The sequence below is a fragment of the Pantherophis guttatus genome, chromosome 7 (assembly GCF_059756535.1).
Source record: "Pantherophis guttatus breed Tessera chromosome 7, ASM5975653v1, whole genome shotgun sequence".
NCBI classification, from domain to species: Eukaryota; Metazoa; Chordata; class Lepidosauria; order Squamata; family Colubridae; genus Pantherophis; species Pantherophis guttatus.
The window spans coordinates 55,142,299-55,168,483 of NC_142069.1; the positions used below are offsets into that span (position 1 = coordinate 55,142,299).

Sequence of the window (26,185 nt, forward strand, 5' to 3'; positions counted from 1 at the left end):
TCCACTCATCCCCTTCCTTAATTCTGACATGGTAGTAAGCCTCCCTTAAGTCCAGCTTTGAAAAATTTTTCCCTTTAGTGAGGTGTGCTAACATATCTTTCATACGGGGGAGAAGAACATATTCTGCACACTGACCACATTAAGGGTACGAAAATCAACACAGAGACGTTTTGAGCCATCTTCTTTCTCTCTAAAGAGCACAGGAGCTGCAATTTTTGGTCGGGCTGGCTCGATGAAACCCCTTGCTAGGTTTTCCTCAATGAATGTTCTCAGCTCTTCTAACTCCCTCGGTGACATGCTGTACATCTTGTGTTTAGGGAGTTTTGCACCGGGTAAGATTTCTATTGTACAATCAGTGGCACGGTGCCGGGGGGGGGGGGGGGGAGCTCATCTGAGGCTTTTTTGCTAAAAACCTCAGCTAAATCCTTGTATTCTATGGGTATGCCCCCAGTTGGTGTGGTGTGACCAGGCATGGCTGTTTCTCAATTCTCTGCCCCCTCAATTCCTTTATGTGGGTACTCAGCAAAAGTCACCTTCTTCTGAAATTTTATGATGCCTTGTTTCCAATTGACTGGGGGGGTTCCATTTTTTAGCCATGCAAGCCATGCAAGGCCCAACAGCCATTCCATGCCAGGTGCCACTATAAATGTAAGCCTTTCCTCGTGGCTTCCAATGCCTATATGTAGAGGCTCGGTGGCCAGAGAAACTGGCTCCCCTCCTGCTATTGAGCCATCTAGTTGGCAGAAAGCAATTGTTGTGGCTCCGTTACCGGAGCCTGTGTCATCATCAGGAGAGGACTCCGAGAGTGAAGGGGAGGAGTTGGCAAAGCCTCCCTCTCCAGGACCCTCCTCTCTGGCAATGCCTTCTGTGTCTGCCGAAGGGCAAGAGATAGGGCCAGGGCCAAGCACGTCCACACAGCCACAGATGGACAGTGATGAGGGTAATGAGTCTTGGCTGGACCCACGCCAGCATCGCAGAGATAAGCATGTGCAACAGAAGAAAGGGCGTGCCTGAGATTAGGCTGAATCACTGGACCACACCCCACAGGATATAAAAGGGACCATGGTGGCCAGTCAAACCTTGTGACGAACAAAGCTGAAAGCTTCCATGCCATTCTGCATTGCCGGACTTTTGTTTTAAGACTGGATTATCTCTGGACTTGATTGTAATTATTGAGCTGCTTTCCTTTGATGTTTCAGAAGTGGGGAGAAGTTATCTCTCCTCTTTGTAAATAATAAACTCTTGGCAGGCAGCCACTATGTTGTTGCCAAGTTCCGTTATCATAAGGAAAAGGATTTTGCCGACTGGTTTGGTCTTTAACTCCTGAACGTCTGTTGGTGTGTGTGCGTGGGGTTGGGGACAGAACAGCAATGGGTTTTTTTCAGCTTTCTTACGTTAATCCCTAACTTTCCTACTAAGGTTGGGCTGATCAAACAACGGGTGCACCCTGAATTCACTAGGGTGGGGATACTTATCTCCCTGTCCTGGTTTGGGATAAATAGTCTTAAGGGGAGGGTAAGCAGATTAATTGGTTTGCTTACCAGTGGCTCATCATCTGGATTGCTTCCGAATGAGTATGATTCCTCCTGTTCAGATGCCAGGGTTTCCTCCCCAAAGAGGGGATGGGACTTCTACGGTCTCCCTGCTCCTCAGAGCAGTCTCCTTCTCACGCCGACCCGGTTTTGCAGGACCCTCCCCTGGTGGGTGGTTCTGGGCGGGTGTTTGCAAACGACACTCTGCAGCTCGGTGCCCTTCTTTTCCACACTTGAAACAGGCTGAAGATCTCGGGGAGAATGCGGTTTGTGGTTTGAGGGGCTCTTGCTTCCATTGGGGTGAGAATTTCTTCCATACTCGCCCCGCTCGATACTGGTTTCTGGCCATATCAGTCTCAGCTTCTTCGGCGGTGACATACCATTCATGTAGGTCATTCGGTGCCCCTCGGGCCACGCAGGCATTGTATAGATCATCACTCAGCCATCCTTGAAACAGCTCACCAAAATATCTTCTGGCCAGTGCACATGACATGCGAGGTCCTGGAACTCTTCAGTATACTCTGCTACTGGCCGTCGCCCCTGCTTCACCACCTTAATGCAGTCACATGCTTTGCGATCTGCCAGTGGGTCCTCGAACTGACGTCACAGGCCCATCATGAAATGGTCGAAATTCCGCAGTTCTGGTGCGTTGGTGTTATGTAGGGTCACCATCCATCTGGCTGTGGCACCCTCTAGGGCTAGGGTCACAACTCGCACTCGGGAGCCTTGGGTTTGGAAATCATGCCCATACTCTTGCATGTAGGTTAGCACATGTGCCACAAAGAATCCTAATTGTTGCGGATTCCCATCAAACTTCACCCCAAGGGGGGGAGTTTCTCTTTCCAGTTGAGGAGCTCAGGGTTGGTTGGGAATGGGCGCCGGTGTGCGTGCTGCCTGGGGGGGAGGGTTTGCTGGGTCTTCTCCCACTGCTGCTGCACCGTCTGCTCGATAGGCGGGCTCCAGGAGGGGGGTGCCTCCCCAGGCATCATCCACGACTGCTGCCCTTTCAGTGCTCTTTGGTTGTTGTCCTGGCTCCCTTCGGATGTTGAGATTTTCCAAAGTTTCCATCACCAATTGGGTTATATGCCTCTTCAGATAGTCCTCCCTCAGGGGTGCTTTGGTCAGTCCCCCCTGGTCAGTAAGGGCTTCTAGTTCCAGTTTCGGTTTTCTGAAACTGGAACTAAAACTGGAACCGGTTTTCGGTTGCCACAGTTGAGGGTGACTCCTCTGGTTCTCTCATCCCAGCCATCTTTCTTTCCGATGCCAATTGACCAGCGGGACTTTTCAGGATTCTCCAGGGTTACCTCATCCTCTCCGATGGGTTGCACGAGACGCATCCGACTGGGTGGCGGTTGCTGTCTCTCCCCAGCAATCAGTTTCTCCCAGCTCACTGCTTTGTTCAGACATGGTTTGCAAGGTCCCCTCAGTAGAGCGAATTGCTTCTCTGGGTTGACCGTTTTGCAGATTGTGCTTTCTGTAAGGATCACCTCTCCTTCCAATTTAAGAAAGTACAAACTCTTGAAACGTAGTTGTTCAAAAGGATTTTTTTATTAAGCAGAAGTGAAAGCCATCCAGCTAAAGCACAATCTGAATACCCTTAGGCAAAGCAGTAGGATTAAAGTGGTTAGGACCCCTCCCTTTAAGTCAGAATGCAGATTTTAGCCAATACACAAGTGTGAAGATGTTTTCTTTACTATTTCCTTTGAGAACCTGAACAAACATGCATTCCCACCACTACCCTTTAAAGTGAGACAACCCACATGACTATCATATAAATTCCTGCAGGTAAAGGGAATCTCAGGCTTCCTTGGCGCCAGGATATAGGTTGTAAAATATCTGATGACACAGGCCATGCTAGTAAATCGAATCCAAGTCCCCCCTTCCTCCACTTGAATGGCAGTATCACTTTTAGGAATCTGACATTCCACATTCTCAGCATATTTAGGTTGCACTACGCAACCTAAAGCCATCTCTATCTATTGGCCCTGATGGGTTATGTGTCTACTTCTTGAAAAAGCTTTCCACTGCCCTAGCCAAACCTCTAAGCACAATCTATGAGGTATTTTTCAGAACCAGCTCCTTGCCCGACCTATGGTCATTAGCCACGGTCATTCCTATCTTCAAAAAGGGAGACTAGTAGAAAATTACAGATCAATCTCACTGTGTTGCGTCACCTGTAAAGTCATGGAATCAATTATAAACCAATCCATCACCCTCCACTTAAACACAAACAACCTGCTTTCTAACAAGCAGTTTAGTTTCAGGAAAAAATTGTCCTGTAATCTGCAACTCCTACACTGCAGAAACATTTGGACCACACATAGAATCCCTTATGCTACCAGACTTGAAATTTTGGGTTTGGACAACCTGGAACTACGCCGCCTATGGTCTGACCTAAGCATAGTACACAAAATTGTCTGCTACAATGTCCTACCTGTCAACAAGTACTTCAGCTTCAACCTCAATAATACATGGTCAAACAATAGATACAAACTCAAGGTTTGCAGAAAATATGACTTCAGCAACAGAGTGGTCTACCTGGAATGTTCTACCTGACAACGTTGTTATATCCTCAAACCCCCACAGCTTCAACCTTAAACTGTCTACTGTGGACCTCACCCCATTCCTAAGAGATCCGTAAAGGGGGCGTCCATAAGCGCACCAGAGTGTCGAGCATCCAGCACTACTTGACACAGAACAGACATGAGGGAAACGGAAGGGAATAGAAACGGCGAGAAAACCTGATCCAGCAATGACACATGCCTCCCACATTACTGCTTAGCATGGGTGTTGGTGGTGGAAACGATAGGGTGTGGATAGGATGATGTTGCACAATAGGTGGTGGCGGGCATGGCAGGGACTTGGCAAGGATAGGTGCGGTTGGACCAGCCAGATCTAATAACATCATCCGGCCTCGACTGTGATGGGGAGCAGACGGCGGATTCAAACCACATCACAGCCGCTGAACGCTGGGCACAGCTGAACAAGGTGAAATGATTGGTGATTGGCGGTGATAGATTGAGAGGAACTATAAGACGGAGCGAGATGACCGATCGCTTAGCTCCGACTTTGATCCACTCCAGCGGGTCTGGCAGTTACTAGATTGTATTGTATTAAACCAGGTTTGATGAACATCCATTGTGTGTGTGGTTACTCAGCCCAGAACGAACCCAAGCCTGGAACGAACCCAAGCAAATAAGAATTGCCAACACAGAGTGCCTACCATCCCTGTCCTACTGTCCCCATTTATTTGTACTCATTTCCTGTGTTCATGTCCATGTTTAATTTATACCTGTTATCTTATACATGCTTGACAAACTAAATGAATAAAATAAATAAATATTTTAGTAGTTTTTCCACTGAATAGAGTTAATAGTAAAAAGATACCATATACCTTTATGGTTTTAAAAGAACAGATAAAACTGAAATAATAAATTGATTTATTAAACTAGCATAAATATTGAGTGATGCAATCCTATGCCTGTCTACTCAGGCACAACCAATAAAAATCTGGTTGTCCAGATCATCTAGCTAAATGTGATTAGAATAGGATTAACAAACCTATCTGTGGATATGAGGGAGGGGGTAGTTTTGTTGGAAGTCCCTGATATCAGGGACATTTGTTGATGTCCCTGATATGTTGGCCAAAATTCTACAAGTCTCTTCCCCATCTCTGCTGAGATTATCTCTACAAATGGGGAATTCCAGTGGCAAAGGAAGGGCAGTATCTCTCTGCTCCTGAAATCTCCATTTTCCTGATTAAGCCCTAATTTAAAATAACCTGGTGATACTTTAAACCAGGGGTGTCAAACTCAAGGCCTGCGGGCCAGATCTGGCCCATGGAGTGCTTAGATCAGGCCAGTGGGGCTGCCCTGGAAACAGCGAAGGACCGGCCCACAGTGCCTCTGCCAGTGAAAACGGAGCTTGGGAGGGCTGTGCACGGCCCTCCCAGGCTCCATTTTCAGCTGCGATGGCCTCCTGCAGCCCTCTGCCAGCAAATGCCCCCCGAGCTCCATTTTTGCTGGCAGAGGGCTGCAGGAGGCCATTGCAGCTGAAAATGGATCTCACAGGGGGGCACAGATTTCATTGTCAGAGGGCTGCAGGCAGCCATTTTGGCCAAAAACAGAGCCTGGGAGGGCCGTGTGCAACCTCCCTGGCTTCCGTTTTTGCTGGCAGAGGGCTGTGGCAGAGGTCATAGCAGCTGAAAACAGAGCCTTGATATGTGACATTGAACTGGCCAGACCCATCCTGGCCATGCCCCATGCCCCCTAAGGTCAAACACAACCCTGATACGGCCCTCAATGAAATCGAGTTTGACACCCCTGCTTTAAACATTTTCATTCTTTTGGAAATCAATTCCAAGATCCACCAAAGAAGAAAAAAGAACATGCTTCTGCTGCATCCTTACTGTTTTGTCCATGGAATTCAGTATGTATTTATTATTCTCTGAGAAATATGTACAGAATTTGCAGCCTATGTGTACTAACAAGAATAAATTATTACATGAGAACGGCCAGGTGTCAGCCCTGGAGGCCATCTTTTTCTTTGGATCTTCAGGGCTGCCACACTTGGTGGATGGGCATGCTGTGGGAAATGGGAGGGGGGTTGGATGGAGATGGGGTGAGATGTATAGCCATAACAAAATACTTTCCCTGGGAGCAGTGGTGGGATTCAAATTATTTAACAACCGGTTCTCTGCCCTAATGATTTCTTCCAACAACCAGTTCATCAAACTGCTCAGAAAGTTAACAACTGGTTCTCCCGAAGTGGTGCGAATTGGCTGAATCCCACCAGTGCCTGGGAGTCAAGGACATTCAGCCTGCACCTGGAGAGGAGTGACTGAGAAACAACTCCAGTTAGGATGGTGACCTGATTGGACCATGTGATGGACATGTGGGTGCAGGGGAAGGGACTTTGACTTTCCTTTGGGTGGGGAAAACCCAGGAGACTTTCAGATTCGGGTTTTCCCAGATGTGCCAATATGACATCTCTAATAAAATGGAACTTTGAGAAAATGGCTGCCTCAGAACCTTACTTCTGTCGGGGGTGTTACTTGGAATCCTGACATCGGGTCTAATTAGGAAATAGGATCTTTATGCATGACTATAAATAACACGAGAAGCATGAATCATGAGGTTACCTCCAAGTGCAGTTATCCTTTGTGAAATAACCATATAAAAAACATCCAACACCAACTATTGCTGCCAGAAGTAACATCCGGGTGTAGAATCCCAGCCAGGCAAAATAGATCCCAATTTTCTCACCATAGTATTTCCTATGGACACAACAACATCCCTTGAATATATAGATGTGTATTTCCTTTATTAATAAAATCAGTTTCTCATATATTCAAGAAGAAAACATTATAATGCAATGTGCTACCCTGATTTCTGTCTTTAAGAATGATTCCAGGATCACTCAAAAGTAGTTATGGTTATTTTTTTAAAATAGCAAAACTTTAATTAAATGAAAACTAAAGTTTATAAAGTTTCTAAACTAAAGTTTATATTTCCTTTCCTTTCACTTACCTTGTGCCTTAACTTGTTTTGCTTACTGCTTCTTTTTCTTTTTCTATGCTATGCATAACATATAGTTCCCCCCTAATGGGAATAGCATAATGGATTATATGCATGTATGCATTCTCATTACACAGATGTTAAAATAATAGAAACTTGCTCAAAAGGAACAGAATCCTCGATGATCAGCTGTTTTCTATCTTGCAACTTTTCTGAATCCAGTTAAACTGTTTCAAAATTGATCCATGGCAGAGTCAGAGGATTAGACTTGAAACCTCACAAGACGCACAGGAATTTTACGAATCTCAATTTACTCGCTTTGATCGAGAAAGTGAAGGGGAACCAGAGAGCAGGAGCTTGGAAGATATTATACAGGAGACAAGGATGGAAAGTCATGGTGAACAGGAGAAGAAGATGAACGGAAAAGAAAGGGTTGGGGATGGACTTGGATTGCAAGTGGAAACTAGATCACAAAAACAGAAAGCCACAGGTAAGTGAGGATATGGAAGAGGAGCTACACCTGTTTTCAGTGAATATTAATGGTCTAAACGCCCCAAATAAAAGAAAGTTTGGCTTAACCTACAAAAACAAAATTATGATCTAATTTGTCTACAAGAAACCCACATACATAAAGACCAGCAAAGGGTGTTAGTTTGTCCCAAACTTGGGAAATTGTATGTATCCCTGGCCAATCAGAAAGAACGAGGTATTGCGGTGTATGACCGTAAAGGATTAGTGACTCAACAATTACATGCAGATGAAGAGGGAAGAACATTATGTTTGGAGATTAAAATAGGTTTAAAAATGGCTTTACTAGTAATTATCTATGCTCCCAATATTGATCAAAAAAACTTTAAAAAAAAACTATATAAGAAGATAGCTGATCTCGATTATGAAAATGTATGTATTTGGGAGATTTTAATGCAATCTCAGACGTAGGTAAGGATTATGAACCAGGGAGGGGATCCCAAAAATATGCAAAAGGACAGAGAAAAACACTATCAAAAACTTGGGACAAATTGGCAACTGAAATAGGACTGTCAGATGTATGGTGAGATTTACATCCTAAAGAGAAACAATACACCTACTTCTCCCCCAGACATTGGTCGTGGTCACGGATTGACATGTTTTGGTCAACAGCAGAGGCGATTAAAGAATTGGAGATAGGTACAAATGTATGGGCAGACCACCATCCTATAATAATCAAATGGGCAGGGGTTAAAAAAAAACGAGCGAGATGGTCCATGAGAGCTGAATTAATGAAGGAAGAGGATTTTGTTAATATGATAAAAATAGAACTACAATTTTTTTTTTTATGGAAAACAAAAGAGAAGACATTTCTTTACAAAATACTTGGGACACTGCTAAGGCCGTAGTGCGAGGATTAGCAATAAAACACTTAGCCCGCAAGTGGAAAGAAGAAAGGTCAAAAAGGGTGGAGCTAATATCAGAGTTAGAAAAAATGGAAGAGGTGTTGCGATTAGACCCACAAAATCTTAAACCCAAAGAGAAAATAGAGTTAATTAGACACGAGATTTCATTAATAGACCAAAAGGAGTTGGCAGACAAAATTAGGAAAAGCAGACAAAGACAATTTGAACATGCGAACAAAACTGGAAAATGGTTAAATTATAGACTAAAGAAAGAGGCAGAAGCAAGAAAAATAGAATACCTACAGGATAAAAATGGAAATTTGGCAGTTAATAGGGATCAAAAAGTAAAAATAGCCCAGGAATTTTACGGCTCCTTATATGGAGAAGAAAGATGTCAAGAAAATAAACTTGGGGAATATCTCCAGGGACTTCAATTGGAACTGATCCCCAATTCTTTTAAGCACACTTTAAACAAAGAGATTACTATTGGCGAAATTGAAAGAGCTATTAAGAAGCAAGCGGGGGGGGGGGGAAAGTCCCCTAGGCCCGATGGTCTCCCAAGTGAATTATACAAAGGTATTATTGACTTGCTGAGTCCTCAACTAAAGGAAGTATTTAACGAGGCCTTAACAGATGCCAAGATACCGCAATCCTGGAGGGAAGCTTATATTTCGTTGATCTCAAAGCCCAACTCGGACCGATCACTAATTCAGAACTACAGACCAATCTCACTCTTAAATGTCGATTATAAGATCTTTACGACAGTACTAGCAGAAAGACTCAAAATATTTCTTTCCCACTTCATCCATCAGGACCAAAATGGCTTTCTATCTTATAGACAACTTTGAGACAACATAAGAGTAATTTTAAATGTAATGGAGTATTATGAAAGGTATTCAGACAAAGATATGGCAATGGTATTCGTAGACGCCAAAAAGGCCTTTGATAGGGTCAATTGGAATTTTATTACACAACAATTAAAAATTATGGAATTTGGCTCTAAATTTATAAATGCAATTCAGGCTATATATACTAAACAGTCGGCCAGGTTGCTATTTAATGGAACAATCTCAGATGAGATTAAAATCTCCAAGGGTACTAGACAGGGTTGCCCTCTCTCACCATTATTATTCATTTTAACTTTGGAACCACTTCTCAACATAATCAGGCAAGACAAGGATATTAGAGGCCTAAGGATTAGGGAGAAGAATACAAGCTCCAAGCTTTCGCTGAAGATCTTGTATTCATCTTGGAAGACCCTCTAACTTCAGGTCTGATATTGCTAAGGAGAATTGAAGAATATGCAGAAGTCGCAGGATTAAAAATTAACAAAGATAAAACTAAAATGATATCCAAAAACTTAACAGAGGATCAAAAAAATAAGGTGCAGGAAGCCATGGGACTTAAATTTACTAAGAAGGTAAAATATCTAGGGATTTGGCTGACAAACAAACGCTCTAATATTAAAGAGACCAATTACTTTAAACTATTGGCTGATACAGTAGAGGACCTAGATAGATGGAAGAATATATAGCTTTCACTTTTGGGCAGGGTTGCTGCAATCAAAGCCCATATCCTCCCATGGTGGATTTTTCTATTTCATACGGCTCCTGTAAATTTGGATAAAAATTTCTTTAGGAATTGGATCAGGTAATAAGCAAATTTATTTGGCAAAACCACAAATTAAAAGAAAAATGCTACAGGAACACAAAACGAGGGGGGGTCCCTTGGGGCTCCCAAATTGGGAGTTATACTACCAAGCCTCATCCCTTCTTTGGATAAGAGATTGGGTATCCCTTTCGAAAAAACGCATATTAACGGTTGAGGGATTTGATCTTCACCAAGGCTGGCATTCAGCTCTGTGGGCACAACAAGGAAAACAATCTAAATATTTTATTAACCACTATATTAGAAGAATTTTAATAAAAATATGGGAAAAGGTGAAGAAACAAACTTATACTCAAGTTCCTAAATGGGTGGTCCCATTGGAGATAGCAACCTACCCGACTGTTTATAATATAAAAAGAAATTGGACCTACAATGTCCTGATGGATGGAGGTGGGAACTTAATATCAAGAAAGGAACTTCAAGTAAAAGGAATAGATATAGATTGGTGGTCATATGCCCAAATTCAAGCTAGATTCAGAAAAGACAAACATGAGTATGGTATTTACCAAACGACACAACCGCTAGATAGACTCCTTCTGGGTGTTGAAACAAAATTTATATCTAAGACCTATATTCTTTTGCTATCAAGCTATACAGCTGAGGAGATAGTAAAAGATGATTGCCTGGGGGAGAAACTTAGGAAGACCGAATGCAACTTGAAGAATGGCAGGCAATATGGAATAGATAAATGAAATTGACATTATCAGCGGCATTTAAGGAGAACTTTTATAAAATGATATATAGGTGGTACCTCCCACCAGATAGGATAGCTAAAATGTTCCCTGGATCCTCGGACAAATGTTGGAAGTGTAATTTGGCCAGGGGTACTTTCTTTCACCAGTGGTGGACCTGCCCTCAGATCAGGAAATTTTGGGAAAAGATTCAAAAATGGTTGAACGAGATAACAGATGCAAGTTTCCCCCTAACTCCAGATTCTTACTTGGAATCAAACTAAAAGACGTGGGCAAACAAGACTGGCACCTATTCATCCATAATACAACAGCAGCGAGAATGGCACTTGCCCAGCATTGGAAAAATACAAATACACCATCAGATCAACTTATAATAAATAAGATATTGAATTGTGCCGAATTGGACAAATTAACGTATATCCTAAGAGACAAAAAAGAATCCATATACTACAGTAACTGGGAACGCTGGTATATATGGCTAAAGAAGAGGACAAATATAGAATAAATAACATAGTATTAAATATATATTTAATTATAATGAGATAGCGTTTGATATTTAAAATAGTCAACACTATTTGAACAAAAGGATTTACCAGGATGTAACTATGAATAAGTATCTGGGGGTTCGAAATGACCCCCGGTTAGTCTTTCTTTGTGGTTGTTTTTATGTGTTGTGTTGTGTACCTATATATAACTTTTATCTGTTTGAAAATTACATTATATGTTTTTTTATTTGTAAATAATTAATAAAGATCTATTTTTAAAAAACAAAAACAAAATTGATCCTGGAGTGTGTGACTATTGTCTTACTCACAGTGGGAGACAAACGTGCCTTTCTTCCTCCATGTCAGGGGTCCCCAACCTCAGGATGAGGCCCACCTCTGGGCCTTGAGCCATTTGGAACTGGGCCATGGAAGTGGCAGGTGAGCGCACTAGTGTGCATGCGTATCCCCACTTGCATAAATGGAGCTATGTGCACGTGCATGCTTGCTGCTTGCGTGGAACCATCCCCTTTCCCCTCCCCACTACTGGTCCGCAAAACCAAAAAAGTTGGGGAACTCTGCTCTATGCCACGGGAGAAAGAAAAAAAATCCTGATATAGAATCTAAGAGGAAAGAAAGACAAACCGGTCTTTATTAGATGCCTTGCTCAAAGTTGAATTCATGAGCAACATCAACATCAGATGTTTTCCTTTGTTGTCTGCTCCCCTCCAACAAACTTCCAGGCTGTTTTATGAATATTTGGGGTTTTTTTTCAAGTAAAAGTGCTTGGCATTAGCACTTAGACTTATATACCACTTCAGTGTTTTACAGCACTCTTTGAGCGGTTTATAATGTCAGCATATTGCCCCTAACAGTCTAGTACTCATTTTAGTGACCTCGGGAAGATGGAGTCCCCTTGAGCAAGTCAGGCTTAAATTCCTGGCTGTGGGCAGAGTTAGCCTACAATGCTGCTTTCTAACTACTGTGCCACCAGGGCTATATAGGCTCTACTTTAACTTAGCTGGAAGTCTGTGTGGCTTCCATTTCTTTCCATTCAGTCCCTTGGAAAAGCAATTATCTATTTCATAAACTGTGATACACAGGAATTACTTGAAAGAATAACTCTCACATTTCTTTTATCACTAGGATGATCTTTTCACACTGTGAATTTCAGTCTGGAAGTTCAATAAGAGTTTCATAATAGCAGTTCCAATTGTGAATAATCAGGTACTGTATACACCACTATGAACTTTATTTTTCCAAAAACTTTTCAAGAATCCAACATTCTGTATTTATGAAGATATAATATGATCCATATGATTTTTTTCCTGAAGCTTATGTTCTATACTCATAGGCAGTCCTTGCTTAACAACTATTCTGTTTAGTGACCATTTGAAGTTATGAGTGCTAAAAATATAACTTTAGGACTGCTTCTGATATTTAGAACTTTTGCAGTATACTACAGTCATGCCATTTTCATGTTTCACAGACAGAGTCAATGGAGAATTTGGCAAAACAATCACAAATTGTCATCAAATGATGTCTCTCTTAATCACAGGTCACTTAACAACCTCAGGAGAAGTGAGGTCATAAGTCCTTCACAGTCATGTGAAATCTTATTTAACAACCATCTCTTAGCAATAGGGTTGCTGGGCCACTTGTAGTCATTAAGCAAGGACTACTTATATATGTATTATCACCAATGAACTTTTAAAAATATTATTTTAAGAATAGTTTTACTCATAGTATTATTATTAAAAGTATTAATACAAATATAAATTAATGCAAAATATACTTAGACTATTAGAGGCCTGGATGGCTCATACTCTGATGACATTCAGGAAATAATTAAAAAGCTGGTAATTCTCCCAGGTTTGGGGACCAAGTAGAGCTTGAACTGCGTTTTTTGGTTTATATGTTTTAATTGCAAGCTGGCCAGAGTCATTGGCAATTTGATAGCCTACATACTGAATAAATTGTGTAAAGAAACACATCTTTGCTTTTTCTCACATTTGCCTAATGCAACATTATAAAGGCTGGTTTTCTATTAAATGATTATTATTCATAGAAAAAGAAAATAATCATAAGGAATGGTATAACACTCCTTAATACTTACCTGACAAGATCTAAGGGTTGCAGTTTGAAAATATTTCGAGGATAGGCCCATTCTCTGTATAGCAAGTGCCGTTCATTTGGGCACTTAGGATCCTGTGATTGGTAATTGAATCTTGACTATAAACAAAATATTTTCTCATTAATTGATGATTCAAGGGCACAAATTAAATTATTTTAATCACATTTAGCCCTACAACCAAGCATGAATAATAACTCTGAAGGTTTCTGAAATTACTACCACCTATATGCCAGATCAAGGGACGTGGTGGCTCAGTGGCTAAGACACTGAGCTTATTCATCAAAAGGTTGGCAGTTCAGCGTAACGGGGTGAGCTCCCATTACTTGTCCCAGCTTCTGCCAATCTAGCAATTCGAAAGCACGTAAAAAAATGCAAGGAGAAAAATAGGACCCACCTTTGGTGGGAAGGCAACAGCGTTCCATGCACCTTTGGTGTTGTCATGCCGGCCACATGACCACGGAGACATCTTCAGACAGTGCTGGCTCTTCAGCTTTGAAACGGAGATAAGCACCGACCCCTCGAGTCGGGAATGACTAGCACATATGTGCAAGGGGAACCTTTATCTTTACCTTTATATGCCAGATCAATATATATATTATCATTATTATGGAGGAAACTAGAATCTCCTGTATTATTTTTAAAAAGCTACTCAAGTGGTAATGGTGGTCATAATTGCTTTATTTTGTTCCAGTAGCAGATTGAGCTAAGACCTGTTCACGCAAATCAGTTTAAGGATCAGAAGTGGCACTTTTTGGAGTGGCGAAATTTTCTCTGACAGTTGTTTGTGTCTCTTTGAATGAAGAAATGTTTTATTTTTCTGTATAATGTGCAATCTTTTTCAAGCTAAGGATTACTCCTGAGTGGAATGGCAGCATCTGCACTGGAAAAATTTCTGGAATCAGGATAAATAATCATTTATCCCAGTGAACTCAATTTAATTACATTTTAAAGCTTGACATTTAATACAGGAGAGCAAGTATTCAGATTTCAAGACAATTTGGGTATTAAAAATCAAGACAATTTGGGTATTAAAAATCAAGATGTGTTCATGAATAACTCCTCTTAAAAATCTGTTATCATGACTACATGACTCCTCTTAGGCTAGCTATAGGTAATAATAATAAGATATTCTTCCAACAGCTGAATAAAACATCCAGCTCACACCAGAGTCTTAGAGTCACTTACTGGAAATGCAATTAAACTAGCTATGTAAAACAGTTGTCAAAATCCAGTCCCCAATGAATCATTCATGTCCTAAACAACTCTGAAGTATGTTCGTGACTAACTCAGTCATTGTTCATCTCATTGTAACTTCTTTTTCATGTATTTTCTCCTGGGAACAAATTTTGGTATATTCTACTTTGTCCAGTGTTAATAAGGACCAAATTTTATTTGCCTGTTGTGTTTTATTATAGTTCTAAAAACTATTATCAGGATTGCCAACAATTATACCATTGAAGACATGCTTCTGCAAATCTATAGGCAATTGTTATTTGCCACATGAAGGGACAAATTATAGCATAGCAAGACTAGCACTAATGAGGTTTCCTAGTTTGGGTAATGAAACATCTGCAATAAAACAACCAAGCTCAGAGAGCACGAAGGACCCTCATTTCAATCCTGAGCTACAAATATTCTTCTTTACTGGGACCAATTACAGAATTAAATGATCAATGCATAAAACTGAAAAATAAATTAAAAATATAGTTCAAGTGTTCAATTTCCAAACCACATAAATTTTATAAAATGTGAAAATAGAGTCTAAATGCCTTTGTTTAAAAGTAGTTGTATTAATATATTATTGAATTTCTACCTTCCTATTTTCTGCCCAGGCCTGGCCTAATCTGTCAAAGGCCTCCTGCTCTCCCTTCTCCAGCCCTGTTTCAAATTCCTTCAGAGGCCCTGGCCCTCTTGCCCGCTTCCTCCCCCACGACTGCCTCTTTGGGCTTACCTTCCTCCCGTGGTGGCTGGTGGCAGGCAAGAGGGGAAGGCAAGCTGGTTGCGAGATGCCTGCAGCCGCTGCCTCTGCTTCTTGCACCAAAAAAGAGATGGCGGCTGCAGGCTTTTTGCAGTGAAAAAAATTTACCAACCTCTGTCCGCTCCACTTCTCGTATGTGCCACCCTGTTCTATGCGCTGGCCACGGCCACACACCCCATTCCCTGCTGTGAGTTGGTTTGCCAAACTGGTAAAAACCACCCCTGGATTTGAATCAGTTCGCCGAACCGGTAAAAACAACCCCTGGTTGGCCCCGCCCACCTCCGCCCGGTCACTCAGTCACCACCCATCCCTGGCCACTTGCCCGCTCGCCCAGTTGCCGCTCACCCCTTCCAGTTGCTCACTCACCCCTTCCAGCCAGGCTGCATGGCAAAGGCAACACATATAGGGCGGGGGTGGGTGGGCAGGGTAAGTGGCTGGAAGGGGTGAGTGGCGACTGAGCGACCAAGTGGAAGTGGGCGGGGCTAACCAGGAGTGTTTTTTACCGGTTTGGTGAACCGATTCAGGTAATCCCTACCAGTTTGCCCAACCAGTCCAAACCGGTTGAATTCCATCCCTGTGACAGAGACATAATTATGTCAATACAATTTAGTATGTAAAATTTATACATTCCTTTGTTGCTGTCCATTGTGAAGATTTTTAGTTGAGTTTGCATAACAGAGTGAATTTGGTACATCTTAAAAAATGATCACAAGATTAACATTTTATATCAGTATAAGAAAAAGATAATTCTTTATAAATTAGACTCACATCATGGAGTGGAAAAGCAGCCTTGTAGATTCCAGAGTCCAGAAGTTTCTTGATACCAAACTTTCTTACATTATCTTTCGTAGCATACTCTTCTCGACAAAGAATAAAGTAAACCTGAAATACCCCCCCGCCCAAATTTCTTCATTAGCAGGGAATGAACTCAAAAAGTGGGAAAATATTTATGAGACAATACTTATGAGTACATGCAGTTACTAGGCAAAATATCTTCCTGCTGTAATTTTCTCTTGATATTTACCAGTGTTCTTTTTAAATACTTTTCCCCAGTTGCAACTAATTATGGCATAAACAAACCCTGGCAACAACTTTTGTTTGCTATGTCTCCATAATGTTGCCTTCATCTTCTCTTCAGCCTATGAATGAAACAGGCATAAGTCATCCTTAGTTGTTAAAATAGTATTTTCCCATGTATTATGACACTGTCTAAAGGCAGCTTCAAACAGTGCAAAAACTATTAGATTTTGTCATCTTGGGTAAAAATCAGGTAATAGCAGTGGTTTGTAACAGTGGCAAACAGCATTCACTTTTCTTGAATCTCTATGATGATAAATCATAGAGCTCAGCAGTAAGGAAACGTCTTAGTCAGGGGTTAGTAGCTGAATACATGTTTTTCTTTATTTGTGCCGTGAATGCTTCCACAGCCCATGTGAACTAATGCTTGACTTTTCAAAAAATACAGTTTTTAAAGCATATGGTCCTGGTTTCATGTGGGCTACAACATCTATAATAACTCTTATGGCATGTCCTGCAGACCAAAAGAGTTTGTGAATGTTTTCACAACATTGTGAATTTTCTGTTTTTTAAGAGTACTTTCACACAAACAGCTTTGAAAATGAACATTTGCATAATAAAATCTGTTGAAAAATCATGGCCAACACATTATAATTTGCCGATGTTCATATGTTCATGTTCATAATTTGGCAAAACAAATTATGAGAATAAAAATTGGTAGCACTGACAACGTCATATAGAAACCAGCCTTATGCAAATGCTCTTGGTACATATATTTCAATATTATCTATATTTGCTGACATCAGTTTGTTCATCAGTTTCAAAGAAGAGTCTTGCTCAGCTCTAACTGGAGATGTTTTGGACTAAAATGAGCATCGATTTGATTCAAATTATTCTTTTTTCTAGTGAGTTGTACTTTGTCTGCCACTTAATTTTTCAACGTTTTATATTTCCTTAACATTTGATTATATGCTGCAATGCATTGTTTTACATATTGCTTTGATATTCAGAAGAACAAAATAAACATTAGTCTAATATTGCACTTAAAAATACATCCTTTAATACTAAATTCTACAACTTACTATTCGGCTCCTAGTTGCTGAATTGAAGAAAGAGTCCTTGTCCTGAATATAAAAGTCTGAAATATGTTCATTTTCAAATGCAGCAGTAAAAAACTCCTGTTCTGGGTTGATGATATTTTCATCCACATTAAAGAATCTGCTAATCCACGTAAGTGCTGAGTCATGACTTTTCGTATCATCGGGTTGCAAAGGCAATTTGATGTGCATAATTTCAGCATAGCTACATAGCACTTCCCAAGGACCATGCACCTTTACAAAGATCAGCTTTTCATCCATGACCTGCAGTAAAAGGATATCGATTATAATATATTTATCTTGATAAAGATAACACCAGAAACTTTTCTTTGGGGTCTAATAGTCAAAGAATTTGATAAAAAATTTGGAACTTTGATCTTATACATATTGATAGGAGCAAGACTACTGTATGCACAAAAATGGAAGGACATTTCGATTCCCACCATGGACGAATGGCTGCAAAAGTTGATGGAGTTAGTAGAGATGACTAAATTGACTGCTTTGATAAGAGAAAAAAACAATTACTTTTGTTGCCACATGGAGAACACTTCTTTACTTTGTGCTTGAGGTAGAAAAAAATGAAACCTTGATTTTGGGCATTACTGATTAGATTGATTTGTTTTTATAGAAATGGCTAGTTTATATTATTATGGAAAAGCAAAAGGTTGTGGTTTGATGTTAATGCTTTTTTTTACTGCAATACAGGGAGTCTGAACTCATGCTTTTGTTTTCTTTCCCCCTGTCCCCCCTCACTTCTCTTTCCCTTTTTCCTCCCCACTGTCTTCCTATTTGCTTTTGCATTCTATATTTTACTCTATAATCTAATAAAATGTTTAAACAGGAAAAAAACTATATCTAAAATTTGAAATGGAAACATGGCTTCAACTCATGACATTTTTTTCAACAGCAGTAGCAGCACAGCTCTTGAATGATATATTTTTCTCAAAGTGTGCACCAAAATCCTAAGTCCCTGTTTTTCTTTTTTCACTGCTAGTTAAGATTGCCAGTTTCAGTGCCAGTTAAATACACTTTTTACTTAACATATTTCTCTTCATGCTTACTTACATTCAACTATATTTGCCATGCTAATGCTTTCATTTAGAGTGGTCTTGTAATTGTTCTACATAATTCAGAAATATCAGCAAACCTGAACCTTGCAGAAAATAAAAACATCAGTTTCTATTAAATTTTTTTTATTATTATTATTATTTATATGCCGCCCTTCTCCGGAGACTCAGGGCGGCTTACAATGTGTTAAGCAATAGCCTTCATACTTTTGTATATTTATACAAAGTCAGCTTATTGCCCCCACAAAGTGGGTCCTCATTTTACCCACCTTAGAAAGGATGGAAGGCTGAGTCGACCTTGAGCCTGGTGAGATTCGAACTTACAGTAATTGCAGACAGCTGGTGTTAATCACAATGCTATCAGTCTGCTGAGCCACCAGGCCCCATCTTAATTTTACATCCTAATTGTTTAAGTTTACACTTATCTGATCTACATACAAAATATGTATGAAATACATTCCAAGCAAAGTTGTATAAATAACACAATATTAACAGCTGTGACTGTAAATTTGTTCTGTAAGCATGATTACCATTCTGAAAATGTTTTCATTGATGAACATTTCCAGATGATGGAACGAGCACACAATTGATTTATAATCATAAATATTACCAATTTGAATATAAGACTTTGCTTGTTCTTAATTTTATTGCTTTCCTGTGATAATCTGAGTTTCAAATAATATATAAAGTTGATCTTACTAGCCTACAATATAAGTCGGACTAAGAAGAAATGAAGCAGGGCTGTCAAACTCTTGGCCTGTGGGCCGGATGCATCTCATGCTGGTGATGCCCAAGCCCGGTTTAGCGAAGTCCCAAAACATCTCGTGACTCCATCATGATGATGTGAGTTTGACACTCCTGCTATAAAGTGTGAATTTAAAAAGGGACATTTATATAACAGTTCATTTCAGCATATTTATGGATGGGTGCCTAAAAGTATGATGACTGCCATTTATGTTCAATTTTAATCAGAATATATAGAAACTGAATCTGTTTCTTTTTTGTAATGATATAGTCACTAGGGCTGCATATGCTTAAAATTGATACAGAAGGTTCCAGCACAAGCAAAAGGGGTGGTAAGTCCTATGAATTGGAAGTTTAATTACAGAAGAGAGTGTAATTTATTTTCCAGTCCAACCTCTAATGCATCTAGGCCTATGCTTTATCGCCCGCCTTGGTGTTCTAAGGAGGTTCCTTTAACATCATCAAGGGTTTGTTTTTGAGCTGTTAAATGTCTCCAGAGACTACTTGGCTCCAAAGTTTAGGGTGATCTCTGTCCTGGGATCTGCTGTCTCACATCATCTTCTTCCAGGAAGCCTCTCCTAACAATTTCAGCCCATTTAACAACTGGCAGTCACTTTCTATCACTCTTTAGTCAAACTTTTTCTGGCTGCAAAACCTGTTAGTGTAAAAATAAAAAAAGCCCTGATCAAGAGACCATGTTCTAGTGATAGAAAACTGGTTGCTTTCCAGTGAACCATTCTTTTCTTCTTAATCTCTCTGAATAAGTCCTCCCAGAATCCCACTGAGCACACATTCAAAACCTTGCCCTTCAATCAATCTTTCTTGTTGGGCCTCTTTGATAGCTCTCCACTGCTAACAGACTTGGACTTTTTGCTGGGCCTTGCTCACTGGACTGCTTCTGGTTTCCCATATTAAATATATCAATGAGGTCTGCTACTGCTGAACTGCCCTTGTTCCTGGCTCATCCCACTCTCTTTATGGCTGACCTTGCTTCACCTGTACCTGTTCAAGTTGTTGTAGCTTCAGGGAAACTTTAACTACCTGTAGCTGTGATTTTCCTCTATGTGTTTGCTATTTAACTTTTAGCTCTATAGCTTAAAGCAGGCAACTTTTGACTTGTCTTGGTCGCATTGAGTGAAGAGGAATTAACTTGGGACGCATATAAAATATACAATATAGTTAATGTATATAAATAACAAACTTCCTTTTTTAATATATATTTTTATTTGATCTTATGGGGCCATATTACTAGCTGTCCAGGGCCACATGTGGCCTGTAGGCTTGGGTTGCACCTGCCTGGCTTGAACTAAACAGTATTTCTTTCACTTTTTTGTTTTAACTATCTGTAAACCATGCCTCTCTCTTGGTGTCACACACACACACACACACACACACACACACACACACACACAGAGAGAGAGAGAGAGAGAGAGAATGATAATTGCTGGATTTGTTTTTCATGTGAGAAGAAGCCAATTATCACACAAAGTGGGAAATTGAAACCTGTTCATTTTGTACAGCACAAAGAGGTATGCTCTTGGGACTAAATCACAAATTGAGAGCCTCAATACAAATTAGCATAGCTTTTATACCATTTAGAAATCCAAGGCACATGGTATAAAAGCTATACTAATTTAGAAATCCAAGGCACATGGGGACTTCCGGTTGGAGCCGCTGGGATACAGACAGGGAATTAGCGGGCTCTTTGGAGCCCCGCAAAAACCCCGTCTGCCAAGCCCCCGCCGGTAGGTCCTTGGACCTACCCTGTCCTGTAGGGACAGGGGGATAGAGAGGGACCCCTCGGATGGCTGAGAGGAATGGGCAGGTTCCTCGGGGCCGGAGGTTTACCCTCTGTGCCGGCGGCGGTGGAGCGGCTGCCCTGAGACCGCGGCAACCAGGATATAAGAATGTGCAGGAGGAGAGGTGGAGAAGCGGAGAGCGGAGCCGGGAGTTTGGATGCCGGGTGAGTGGACATTGGCCCAGGCAGTACTGCCCACAAACGCTAATTTACAATTACTTTGCCCAACCTTGATAGCGGCTGAGAACTATTGGGGCACAAAGACAAAAGACCTGTTGGTGGATAGCGTGAATTGCTGACTTCTTGGAGATGTTTGATTACAGATCTGGATATATTTTTTCTTTTCTTTTTGGTGGATAAATGAGATTGGACTGTGTCTGGGAGAGAGGAAGGAGAAGAGGATATAATTATGCCTTTAAAAGCAAAGAGACGGAGACAAACGGAGATGGACAAAATGGTTGCCAGCTAAAGTGAAAGTCTAAATTCCACTTGTTACTTGAAAAGAGAAACTTTGTTGCTTGTTGTTTAAACTTGACTATTTTGAGGAAAAGACTTAGAGAACTTGACTTAGGATATATAATCTGTACACTGGAGGATTTATTGAAGAATAGAAAGAAGAAATTAAATGGAACAATGATAATTGAACTAATAAATGTGGCAACAAAAGAAGGGTGTGGCAATAGAAGAAGGACATGATGATACCATATATGGAATTGCTTCAGAGCTAATTTTGTAGAATTCATAACTTTGATGACATTGAAATGGAAAAGATACATATCTGGATAGACTGGAGAAAGGAATTATGGAATATATCATGTAACAAGACAACAAAATATCATATTTTGATTTAAATGAATGTAATGGTTTCTGGGTGATTGAATAATGTTAGGAGATACCTTTTTTCACCTTCTCTATGCTCTCTCTCTATTTCTTTCTTTTTGTATCTTTCTCTTTGTTTTTTTTCCCTCTCTATTTTCTTTTTTAACCCATTTGACTTCTTTGCTTATATTTCTACTCTCTTCCCTTTTTTCTTTTTTTAGTATTGTTTTATTTTTATTATTTTTATTTTTTTTCACTGTAACTATTATTATTATTGCTATTGCTCTCTCTCTTTTATTATTTTTTATATAAATATATAAACAATTTGATTAAGAAATAAGAGCATAAATGATTGAAGAAAAACATGATTTTTGATATTCTAATGCCTTTTTAAATTTTGTATTCTCAGCAAGCATTATTTACAGATTTAATAACATGGAAGAAATTGTTTTCCTTTCAAGGCATTGGATGCTAAAAAGAATTATTTATAGAGTTAATAATCATAAAAAATTGATCTTAAAGTGGTTTAAAATATTTTTATTGAAAATAAGAAACAAGCATGGAATGGGAGAAAACTTAGGAGAGAATAGGAGATAAAATATTTATTGAAATATATTTCTATCTTAAATTGGTAAGAGACATGGAGGAGAATAGATTGGAAAACAATATTGGTAACACACTTTGAAGTAATTTGGAACTAAGCAACTGAATAAGAGATAAATGCTACAAATTAGCTTATATAAATGAATTTAGGAGTGGAGGAAAGCATGACTCTGGAGATCAGTGAAAGTAAAGCTGTGACCCAGTTTTACAAATAAGGTAGGAATGGGGGAAAACATCATACTGGAGAACAGTTAAAGTAAACTGGGAACCAGTTAAAAATAAAAATATTGAGTTAGGAGTGGAGGAAAGCATATGCTGGAAACAGTTAAAGCAAAACTGTGAACTAGCCAAAAATAAAAAGTTAGGAGTGGAGGAGATTATACCTGGGGTTCAATTGAAATAAAGTTGTGAACCAGTTAAAAATAGGGGTAGGAGTGGAGGAAAGCATTGCTGGAAGGCAACTACTCGAGTTGTGAACCAGTTCTCTAATAGATTTGGCAGGAGTTAAGGAGAAGGTTGGTGTGCAGTTAAAATAATACTGTGAACCAGCCAAAATAATTAAGGTAAGGAGTGGAGGAAAGCATTGCTGGAAAGCAGCAGATTAAGATGCGAACCAGCTAAAAAATAAATTTAGGAGGAAGTGGAAGAGATTTTACTGGAGAATAGGAGCTAAACTGTAAACCAGTCTAAATAAATAGAGATAGCCGTATGGGAAAATACAGCTGGGAAATAGACATTTAAACTATGAATTAGCTAAAAATTAGACTCAATAGAATATGAGAATAAATTTGAAATAAACAAAATAAACTTTGTGGAAGTAACAAACTATAGAAGGAAATGTTGATTGCTTATGAAATGACTTTAAGAGAAGGAAAATACTTTTTGTCAAGATTATGGATATTAGATGTCATTTAAGTGAAGTAAAATATAGATTTGTGGTAATGGGTCTTAGGACTGAGGAATATATATGAAATATTGACTGTTAAAATGATAAAGATTTAGAATAGTGTTTATTGTTTAGAATTTTGGGCGTAATAGTAGAATGATAAATGTTTAGAATAAGATATTTTTTCTTTTCTTTTTTTTCTTTTTAAGATGTAAATGGACAAAATTTGGAACAAAGTTGATTGAGGGAATTTGAATAATTGTACTTACTTTATGACGGACCAAACCCTTGCTTTAAAAAGATGTATTTTATGTTTTATGTTTAAAAAATAATAAAAAAAAATTTGGGAAAAAAGAAATCCAAGGCACATGATCAATAGCAAATAGGCAACAACCTATAAAGTATTCACATCCCTGGCAGAGGATGGCCCTTCCAGAAAGTGGGCTTATTACTAAAATAACAAAGCTCTTACCCATCACTCCCTAACTGATAAATCTAGTAATTAAGTATATAAAACTTTCTAGTTAATTTATCTGTAACAGGAAAGGGGAGTCGACCCTGAATCAACTGCTTGGCTTGGTACAAGTTCCTTAATGTAGCCTTCCTGGAATTTTTTGGCAAGTATATGAGGCCCAAGGATGAGAGGTCCCAAAGGGAAAACAACTAAGAACAGAAGTGAGCAAAATGAAGATATTTTTTTCAACAAAATGGAGTTTCAACAAAATAGATAGGCCAGTTTTACACATACTCCATTAGCAAACACAGGAATGGTCACTTAAAAGCAGCAGAGAAAAGAGTGCCTTTTCTCTGCCAAGCCAATCCCTTTCCTTCCACATGACCACATAAGATCAAAGGTATTGTTAGGGTACAATACCTCAGATAAATAACTTGTAATAGGGGAATGAACTTAGATCTATATTATGTTAAGCATGCACAAAGAGCTTTTATTCCAGTGAGAGACGTGTCAATATCTAAATATTAGACAAAAGGCTTTATTATACTGTATAAATCCAAGTGATCTGACTTTACCAATCACAGATATATATAACAAACACTGTGGAGGAAAGGCATCTTAAGATAGTAGATTTGTTCTCCTCTTATTTATTTGTTTATTTAATCACATTGATTTATCTCCTCAAATTATTAAAAAATCAATTTATAAATCATGAATGTACAAAGTATATAAAAATACAAAATATGTAATATTTATATAAATGTATATAAATGCATATATCATACTTCTGCATAAATTCATTTCTTTTTAATGCAGCAATAGATATATTTTTAAAAAGTACAATGGATTGTACTTACCGACTTTGTGGCTTCAAGCTGCAAACCATGACTTATCAGGTTTGACTCATAGACTTGTCTCTTCCTCTGTTAAAATTGGTTAAAAATTGTGAAACTTTTTAATGATTTATATCTTTCAAAAGAAATGAAAACATTTTAACAAAAATAAAACATTGTTTCAATTAATTTCATTTATCACTAAAACAAAATTTAGAATTTAGCCTTCAACAATTAATAGAGATACACAACCAAGAATTTCTTTTTGAAGAAATTAAATAAAATTTGAATTATTAGATTTATTTGGTAAAACTAATCAATAAAAATTGATTTAATTATAAAATTAGATTTTTCTTTTAAACTGGAATTTTTGCCAAAGCCATTGAACACAGTTTTGAATTTGATCATAATCATAATTTGGCACTATGGAAGTACTTTTTTTCTTCACTTGCATCTTTCTTTCATTAGCTGTTATAGAGTTTGTATCAAACCACCATTGACAGTTGTGATAAAGACAATCAACATTTGTTTTACTTACCTTCCAAATCAGGATTCTAATAAAGTTGGTTTAAATTTTGACTTGTAAAATGAACCATGTTTCTCATTTCAGAGATACAGTAGAAGAAGAAGCAAGAGGACTAACAGCAGCAGCAGAAGAAGAAGAAGCAGAAGCAGAAGCAGAAGCAGAAGCAGAAGCAGAAGAAGAAGAAGAAGAAGAAGAAGAAGAAGAAGAAGAAGAAGAAGAGAGCAAATAAAGAGAGAAGGATGGAATGAAGAAGAACCGCACGAGTGAGCCCTTAGAATTATACATAATCCATTTTTTTGTATTTTCTTCCCAAGCTGATGGTGAGGATTGCAATACATCTTAAAATGATATCAGTGTTATATAACTCTTACTTCCCTATTGGTATTTCATTTGGTCTTAGAGGTGACTTTGATAATCTTAAATGGGATTTAATATTGAGGGAAAAATAAGCATAGTTCAGGGATTTAAATTGCAGTTTTTGACCCCAGAGTAAAAAGAGTTGAAAATGTGTTTAATTCAGTCACCTTGCAAAAAGGTTTTGGAGAGCCATCCTATTTCTATGCTATTAACACTATTCCATATTGTTTAGGAACAGAATGTCAAAGGAAATATAAGGGCTAACACAGGAATGAACAGCACATTGCCACTTACAGTCATCTCAAAACACTAAAGTGTCTCTCCTGATGTTCTGCCTGATTCGAGAAGCTGATAGCTCCTGCAGCTGCTGCATTAAAATGTTGGCTGTGCACATATCTAATCATTATATGGCTGGGTACAATTATGAAGACAGTTATGAAAAGCACTGTTGGTTTTTATCCAGAACCTACTTTACTTAAATATCTCAACAGCTTTTCTGTTTTTCATTTTCCATATTGAATTAAAGACTGGGTAAAAGCAGCAATCTCTTCTCGAGTATATTATATCACAGTGTGGCAGCCATAGCTACTCTTCTCAACCTGCATCAAG

The 26,185-nt window shown here is 39.1% G+C and overlaps 1 protein-coding gene and 1 long non-coding RNA gene across 4 annotated transcripts in view; one reads left to right on the forward strand and one right to left on the reverse strand.

The window, feature by feature from the left end:
* Nucleotides 1-26,185, reverse strand: part of ANO6 (anoctamin 6) — a 125,892-nt gene that overhangs the window by 51,757 nt on the left and 47,950 nt on the right. For all 3 annotated transcript variants that reach the window (XR_009623261.2, XR_015728755.1, XM_060694706.1), the window contains exons 4-8: nt 24,718-24,783; nt 17,475-17,753; nt 16,144-16,257; nt 13,380-13,495; nt 6,673-6,807 (exon numbers count right to left, since the gene is read on the reverse strand). Coding sequence is in view for 1 of the 3 variants with exons in the window: in XM_060694706.1 (XP_060550689.1) it covers nt 6,673-6,807; nt 13,380-13,495; nt 16,144-16,257; nt 17,475-17,753; nt 24,718-24,783 (710 nt within the window). In the remaining 2 variants the exon portion in view is untranslated. The remainder of the gene's footprint in view (nt 1-6,672; nt 6,808-13,379; nt 13,496-16,143; nt 16,258-17,474; nt 17,754-24,717; nt 24,784-26,185) is intronic.
* Nucleotides 12,409-25,427, forward strand: LOC148112854 (uncharacterized). The gene is made up of 2 exons (XR_015728756.1): nt 12,409-12,490; nt 25,304-25,427. It is a non-coding gene; the product is annotated as an uncharacterized LOC148112854 (long non-coding RNA).